Source organism: Delphinapterus leucas, chromosome 18 (assembly GCF_059928025.1).
Source record: "Delphinapterus leucas isolate spDelLeu-1000000601 "Yukka" chromosome 18, BTC_Dleu_Yukka2, whole genome shotgun sequence".
NCBI lineage: Eukaryota > Metazoa > Chordata > Mammalia > Artiodactyla > Monodontidae > Delphinapterus > Delphinapterus leucas.
Window position 1 is genome coordinate 12,139,092 of NC_143146.1, and position 8,365 is coordinate 12,147,456.

The 8,365-nt window shown below is 41.2% G+C and overlaps 1 protein-coding gene across 42 annotated transcripts in view; it reads left to right on the forward strand.

Moving 5' to 3' along the window:
• DOCK9 (dedicator of cytokinesis 9) overlaps positions 1-6,652 on the forward strand; it is a 280,624-nt gene extending 273,972 nt beyond the window's left edge. For 33 of the 42 annotated variants that reach the window (XR_016388580.1, XR_016388582.1, XR_016388584.1 and 30 more), the window contains 4 exons: positions 1,643-1,743; positions 1,877-2,015; positions 3,962-4,338; positions 5,617-6,652. Coding sequence is in view for 8 of the 42 variants with exons in the window: in XM_089899206.1 (XP_089755332.1) it covers positions 1,643-1,743; positions 1,877-2,015; positions 3,962-4,084 (363 nt within the window). In the remaining 34 variants the exon portion in view is untranslated. The other 9 variants (XM_089899206.1, XM_022576871.3, XM_022576888.3 and 6 more) reach the window with 7 other exon arrangements.
• The last annotated feature ends 1,713 nt before the right edge of the window (positions 6,653-8,365 follow it).

The window sequence follows — 8,365 nt, forward strand, 5'->3', positions numbered from 1 at the left end:
TTGATAGTGACCTTGAGGGGTTTTGTTTTTTTATTTTTTATACAGCAGGTTCTTATTAGTTATCTATTTAATGCATATTAGTGTATACATGTCAATCCCAATCTCCCAGTTCATCCCACCACCACCACCACCCACCCCACTTTCCCCACTTGGTGTCCGTATGTTTGTTCTCTACATCTGTGTCTCTATTTCTGCCCTGCAAACCGGTTCGTCTGTACCGTTTTTCTAGATTCCACATATATGTGTTAATATACGATATTTGTTTTTCTCTTTCTGACTTACTTCAGTCCGTATGACAGTCTCTAGGAGTGACCTTAGAGTTTTATAAATGCCCCATCATCTTTAAAAGCAGAGAATTCCATGATGAAATGAGGAGATTAAGTTTATACACGTGCACCCTCCAGGGTAACAACAAAGCTGGAGTCAGGGGAAATGAACTTTATTGTTTTATTTGTGTGTTTCTTTAATGCTTCCACCAAGAGCCTCTGGGCTTGCTGTTGTACAGGATAGAGCCATCAGGTGGCTCCGGGATTCTGCACTCCACTCCAAGATCTTGTCATGCTGGACTTCATGAAGTCTCATCAGCTTCCCTTCTGCATCCTCTTGAAACTGAACATATGGATCGTTTTGGATAATCCTTCATTTGGGTTACCTTTAGGTTGTCAACAGAGCTCTCCACACATATCCAGTCATCACCAAGGGTTAGCTAGTTGTCCCTGTCTCAGAGGGCCCCGCCTCTAATGTCTGTGCCCCCCGTCTCCCCACCTCTGGTGTGAATTCTCTCGGCTCAGTTACTGTGCAAGTCCTGTACACTGTGGACCAGGACCACGGCCCGTCCCCTTCACCGACAGCCACAGACGAGACAGACAGCCCTCCCTACTTACCTTCCAAGTCCACCAGGCCTCCCAGGAAAAATCGTGCATTAATCACATGGTCAGGACCTTTCCCGAGATGTCTCAGGTGCCTGGAACTTTCTCCTTCCCATCCAGTGTGTCTAACCTTCTTTCTCTCAACACTCCCACGTTTCCTGACTTACCCAACCTCGGCGAACTCTTCTTGGTGAATTAAAGGAGACATGCAGGGCTCTGGTTCACTCATCCTGTTGCTAAATGCCCCAGATCTTTGTCTTTCCAGCCCACCTGAATGGTTAGTTCATTTGAGGATAGCAGATCAGCTTGCCCATGGCTATCTACACAATTCCATGAGGTGAACAGTTGGTTTTTTAAAACTGGCTCGTATGCTTAATTTTTCAGTTTTCATTGCACTCGCCAGATTGACCTCTTAGTTCAGTGTCATGTAGCACAAATACCAGTTGGAGGACTTGAGCTCTGACCTCAGGTGTTTTGCTTATTGGCTATTGGACCTTGAACGGGTCCTTAAGTTTTCCAACCATTGGTTCTTCCTACATAAAATGAACCATCATCACAAGTGCCCTAAGGATGGCTGAGATGAGAAAATCAAATCGCTTATAACATCATGAGCTTTATTCATGGTTTCTTCTTTGGTGTCCTAAGTTCCTGGAGGGCAGAGGTCATGACTAACTCACTCAAGCGGCATTTTTAGCAAATGCCAACTGAAACTAAATTAATGATAATTGGTATTTTCTTCATAACGTAATTGAAGATCTTTGTTCTTTATCTAGGTCAATGCCGGTCCACTAGCGTATGCCCGAGCTTTCTTAGACGACACAAACACAAAGAGATATCCTGACAATAAAGTGAAGTTGCTTAAAGAAGTTTTCAGGTAAAGCACACGGGAAATGTCTCTTTGTCTTCGAGTCTTGGTCATTTCTGTGCTCACTCAAGAAGGAGGCCCTGCCCGCTGGACTCATCCTGTGTCCTGTGCGTGCCTTGACCCCCCTCCCACCCCGTTCCAGGCAATTTGTGGAAGCTTGCGGTCAAGCCTTAGCAGTAAATGAACGGCTGATCAAAGAGGACCAGCTAGAGTATCAGGAGGAAATGAAGGCCAACTACAGGGAAATGACGAGAGAGCTTTCTGAAATCATGCACGAGCAGGTAGGTGCCACTCTGGAGTGCTTCTCATTGTTAGGGAGCACACATCAGTTGGGGTCTCAAGTGCCCCCAGTGATGGCCTAAACCCTCCGACATCCTTCCAGAATTTTGCTCTCTGAAGGATAGTGTAGCATGCTGCACTGCCGCTACTACCTAACCATGGGTACCTGGGGAGCAGCTAACATTGTGCTCACCCGTCATTGTCTAATATGACCAGAGGAGACCAGCACCCTCCTCCTCTTTATCACTTAATCTAGCTCAAAGACACCTCACATTAAAAAAAAATACCAATACCGTTCCTGGAAGCTTCTTTATTCACCCAATCCTTTGGAAGAATAGGGTTTACCAGCCTGGTTTAAGGAATTCTCTGTTGTAGTAAGTGTCTTTCACCATTTAAAGAGATAGGGTCGTTCAGTGTTTTACTGTTTACAGCTGACCTGGGTGCCCTCATGGGTTCCTCAAGGCTACTTCTTTATTCCTTGTCGTTGTGGGCAGCTTTCCTGATTACACTGCTACTGTCGTCTTCCTGTATGAATTCCTTTTGGTAGGATTACATATGTGGGCTCAGTGGTCATCAGGGGAGACAGCTGCCCAGGGAACTGAGTGAATCTCAAAGGCGATCATCTCCTATTGCTTCTGGAGGGGTCTGTTCTCCATCAACCACAGCGACTTCTTCTGAGTCACGGACTCAGTCTTCATGATTAGTGTTGGCACCTTGATAGCACACGACTGCTTCTGTCTGTTCCCTACGGTACTGTCTTTCATTCTCGCAAAATGGAAGCCAAGACCATTTGTGTCAGTTAACGTACCATGTGATGATTTAGTGAGAAGGATTCTGTTGTAGGAAACTCACTTAAATGTCTGAGCTTTAACTTGCTTTTTTCTCTCCTCCATGCTCACACGTTCAGATGGGATGGTAATGTCATTTTTTAATTTTATTTCTCTGGATCTTGATAACTGGCTCACATAAAGTTATTACTGAGTTTGGGCAACTGCAGACATTGACGTAATGACCATGCACGTGCAAAAAGAAGCCCTCTTCTGGGCATTTAGAAAAGTAGGAAAACAAAACTGAATAAACATGTGAATCATTAAGCAGAAAGAGAAGGTCTCATGGGAACAAGTTTTTGGAGAAAGCTCAAGGTCTTTTCCATGGGGCCTCCAGACAGGATGGAGAGCTTGGTCAGTGGGTGCCAGCACTTGGCACTAGAAAAGATGAAAGTAGGAAGAAAACTGTGGGCTGAGAATATTAAAATAAACTTCCAGATTGTATGGACACAATGCCATGCCGTGCTCTAAACTACACCTTGAACTTTCCATTATCTCAACAACTATGAAGATTAAACTTTGAACCCTTGAGCAAAAAGAGTCATGACCTGGAGTAGACTTGCTTTTGGATTTTCCAGGGGAGCCTCTGAGTGTGTATGTTCTTCTCAGTTTCCACCTGGCAATAGCCCAAGTCTTGCACTTAGAATTCTTCCCTGCATTACTGAGCGTGAAAGAGACTTGATCAGGGCCAGCGAGGCAGCCACACTCTTGCTCCCAGGGTAGAAATCTGTAAGACCCTAAGAGAAGGAGCTGGTAGAGAACACCGACGCTCCAGATTCAATTAAAAAAGACTTTTCCAGGGGACAAGGCCAGGTCATGTCCCCATCAAGTATGTGTAGGATAGGCCTCAAGGTGCCTTATAACCTGGTGAGGTTAGAAGACTCTCTACTCACTAACCTGGAAAGGAAACAAAACATGTTGTTCTTGACTTTCTCCTTAAAATCCTGATCTGAAAAACGTCATTTATGAGGTGAGCTAACACGCTCCCTCTGCAAACCACCAAAGCCAAGCTCTCTGAGGGCACCACCACTCACAGTAACAGTGGCCACTGGATGATAAATGTGAGAAGTGTCATTTGGAGCAGTTTACGCTTGGGTAACCTTGTGTTTCTGTACCTCGAGATTTGCCCCCTGGAGGAGAAGACCAGCGTTTTGCCGAATTCCCTTCACATCTTCAACGCCATCAGTGGGACCCCAACAAGCACGCTGGTTCACGGCATGACCAGCTCGTCCTCCGTGGTGTGACGTCATCTCGTGGACCGCGTGTGGGGACTTGCTTTGTCATTTGCAAACTCAGGATGATCTCCAAAGCTACTCACTGGGCACATGCCAAGGCCCGGGGAAGCGGAGCCCAAGGAGCAGTCGAGGGGAACGCGCGAGAAGGGAAAGAAAGAGCCGCGTTATTTCATAGCAGATGTTCTGCAGGGTCGTAGGAGAGCACACATATTTTTTTAAACCTTGCTGGCAATAGTCAACATTTTCATTATGTCTTAACAGAGGTATGTGGCGGACACTCTTAAGCTGGAGTTAAATTTTATTCTTCCTTACAGAGTAGTATTAAAAATAAACGGCCTGGAGAAAACAAGTATTCTGGAATGTACATAGCACTGAAATCGAGGCTGGGGTAACCTTTTGCCTCTAGGCTAAGCTGGAAAATCTTGAAAATATTTTTTTTTTCCTGTGGCACATTCAGGTTGAATACAAGAACTATTTTTGTGACTAGTTTTTGATGACCTAAGGGAACTGACCATTGTAATTTTTGTACCAGTGAACCCGGAGGTTTAGTGCTTTTATACTCATTTACTTGCATTTAAAAAATATGAAAGCTTAAGAAACTATGTGAGCTTAAGACTAGTCAAGCAGTTTAGAACCAAAGGCCTGTATTAATAAACACAACTATGCTAAACATTTAAAGTAGTACAGTATACTGTTATGTACATAGAGTTTGTTAATACAGTCTTGGCATTGTGTACATACACGTATGACGTTTCTACATTTTTAATACATCAGCTTCCGCATAAAGTTTAATTGTGACAGATTTGTGTTGTTCTTAGTATATGCAACACACTTGACTTTACTGTTTTATTCTTGTACATAAAAAAAGTGCAATATGGAGATGTATACAGTCTTTGCTATGTTAGGTTTATAAACTGTTTTAAAAATTTCATCCTTTTGCCAAAATGGTGGAGTATGTCATTGGTAAATCATAAATCCTGTGGTGAATAGTGATGTAATGTAAAGCTTTCACCATGTTATATTTTCTTTTCAGACATTAATTTAGTAATTTTATATTTGGGAAAAATAAAGGTTTTTAATTTTATTTAACTAGAATCTCTGCCCTGCTGTAATTAAACATTCTGTACCACAGCTGTATTAAAAATAACATTGCTGATTTTCTGGTAGTGAGTATTGGGTATTTATTGTCTGACAGTCCTAAGAGGGGCAGGATATTGAAATATTTGGGGGTGGAATAATGTGGTAAGAGAAATTTGCTTTAAAGTACCTAAGGGGGGAAAAAAAGAGGGTAGGTAGGTGACAAATGTTGGTAATTGTGGAAGCTGAGGCTGGGTACGTGGGAATCATTATACCCGTTCCTCTGCCTTTGTGCAAAGTTTCCATGGTACAGATTTCAAGAGGCAGGGCTAGGGTCCAGATCTTCCAGGGGATGTGGATAAATGCCTTGTTACACTGCAGTCTGGCTCTGAATTCTACTGGTTGTTCCCAAGTATACATAGACAAGTTAATACTTCTGTCTTTTCCTCTTCAACTCTACCAAGGTCTCCATCTTTATCATCTCCCTGCTTGCTTTGAAGGTGAGTACTCTGGGATAAGATGGTCATTTATCCCAGCAATGCATCAGCGGCCAGGTGTGCCCACACTGCCTGTGGCCTACATCATCATAAACGCTGAAGCCGAGTCAAGTGATGCCTCAGACTGCAGGTGCTGGTCCTGCCTGTGGTGTGCCCAGGGACCCAGCGGAGGAGCCACTCAGCCCCAGAGTTCCAGTGATGGAAGAAAGAGGAGTCTTTCACAAGAAATAAAATAGCTGGTTTTCCTACTTGAAGAGTTTTGGAGGCTGTCTTTTTTCATAACCAGTTGAGGAAGGAAATCATGATGCTGTGTACATCCTGAGCACCCAGATACCAAGGATCTTATGGTGTCTTTGGAACTTCTCTATCAGTGGGCAAGGCTGTATTTTACAGATGGCGACAAGGTCATGAAGAAGAGATGGTGAGGAGTTACGACAACTCACCAGGCTGCAGCCCATTCATTAGTGCATCCAGACTTAGGGCTTGAGAAGATTCTCTGCATTTGCCCTGAGTCTCTGACATGTCGGCCCCGTGTAATAAACCTTGACTCTCCCTAACACCAGCAGGGATAGGTATAAGAGTTTGTCTCCCTTGTCACCGAGCTGGATTTCCTGGTCACAAATGCCTCATTTAGAAGCCATAAAATGCAGGTCATCATGCAGTAAGATAAATGTATCTAGAAAGAGCTAACTTGCTACCTTGTGGTTAAACTTGGGAAGTAATTTGTACAGATTTCATGTCAGATAAGATTCAGCTTGGAAGGTGGCCAACCATCACTAATTACAACAGTGGAGAAAGGAACCATCTCTAAGATGAAGACATCTATTGACCCTGCACTGAAACACATTCACATCAATTAAAAACCTCATTTAGTTTATGCATAAAATTTTAATTTTGGTATAAATTACACATTAAAGTAGCAGTTTATTGGGGAAAATTGTGTTTTTTAACATTAAGAAATCTTTATTGCTAATTTTCAATAAATTTTTAAATGTTTTCCATAGATCTTATTTATTCTTTTTTTTTTATTGAGGTAAAATCTACATAACATGAAATTTACCATTTTAACCATTTTTAAATGTACAGTTCTGTGGCATTAAGTACATTCTTATTGTTGTGCAACCATCACCACCATTTATCTACAGAACTTTTTCATATTCCCAAACAAAAACTCTGTACTCATTAAACAAGAACTCCCTATTCCCCCTTTGGGAAAATTCTTTGAAGTAACTTTGGAATTAAAACACTATTCAGTACTTTATCAGGGATATTTGCCACCTGGGAACTAACTAACTCTAGGTAGTATACATAAATAAAGTCAGCCCCTTGCATGGAGAAAGCTGTTGAGAGTAGGGATGTGAAATTAAAAGGTGACTTATGTAATAATCATTGGGATTTACATAACCGTATGTCAGAGTTACTCAGTGTAGAAACTCTGTTCAAAAACATTTTGATTTCCATCAACAGGGGATTGTTTGCATAAACTATTGTACATCTACACAGTGACTCCACCGTGTAGCTATAAAAAGGGATTAATATCTCTGTTTACTGCTTTGGAGTGATCTTCAAGATACCATATGTACAAAACACAAGACAGAGAAAAGTGCAAATAGTGTGTTACTCATTATTTAAGAAAGGAGGGATAAGTAAGCAGAGATAATTGTTTTTTTTTAGATGGAAGGGAAAAATCAAAAAAGAAAAGTTTTAAGTTATTACCTACATGGGGAGAGAGGGAATAATACATAGGGGACAGAGTTAGAAGATTACCCTGTTCAAATATAATTTGCTTCATAGATTTGGCTCTAGAACCATGTGAATATTTACAAAATTATTAAAATAAATTTTTGATTCCTAAGAATTGAAAGCAAAATGAAATAAATCAGCATAACCACATATACAGCTGACGACACAAATACATAGGAATTATTTCAAATGACTTTAAAATACAGGAATTTCACTGTGCATCTCTAGTGACATGTACCCTAAGGACAAAAATAGTAGCAACAAATAAATAAATGATTGGTTAATAAACAAAAAACATTTTCAATAATTGTTTTGTTTTGTGGAAGTGGTGTTTTGTTTTTGTGAGATTATATTGTCATTCTGAGACTGTTGTGTGTTTACTGTTGGAGAAAGTAAATGAGTGATTATGTGGATATCATTAGGAACCAAGTTTTTGGCATGGGAGAAAAAAAAAGTTACATCTATAAGACAAAAATAGGTTAAATTAAAACCCTTTAGTTCTGAATTTGATATGGAGATATGAATTTGAACTCATCATATATTTATCTTAAATACACACTTATTTCCTCACTTGGTTAACTGAGAAGACTTAAAAACAATGACCAAGCCAGTAGCTAATGAGCACCTCTAAGTGCCCAAACTGTGGTCTCTAAATACCTTTCTGACCAAAACTATCCAGGCTCCATGGAGAATGGCTGATTCTAGATTTAGGGCAGAAAATGTCCAAGGTGAGTCTGGAGCGTCTTCTCATACCTGACTTCCATGGGACTGGCAAAGACACCACAGACCCTGTCAAGAGAATTTCAAGAAGCTCCTTCTAGGTAGATATGGGATGAACATAAACAAGAATAATAATAGCAGTGGGTTAAAATTATATAATTAAGTTCATGATGATACTAGAAAAATAAAGACTAGCAGCGATCGAAGGAGCTAATATTACCAAGAAAGACGAAGAGGTGATACCTGCCTCATG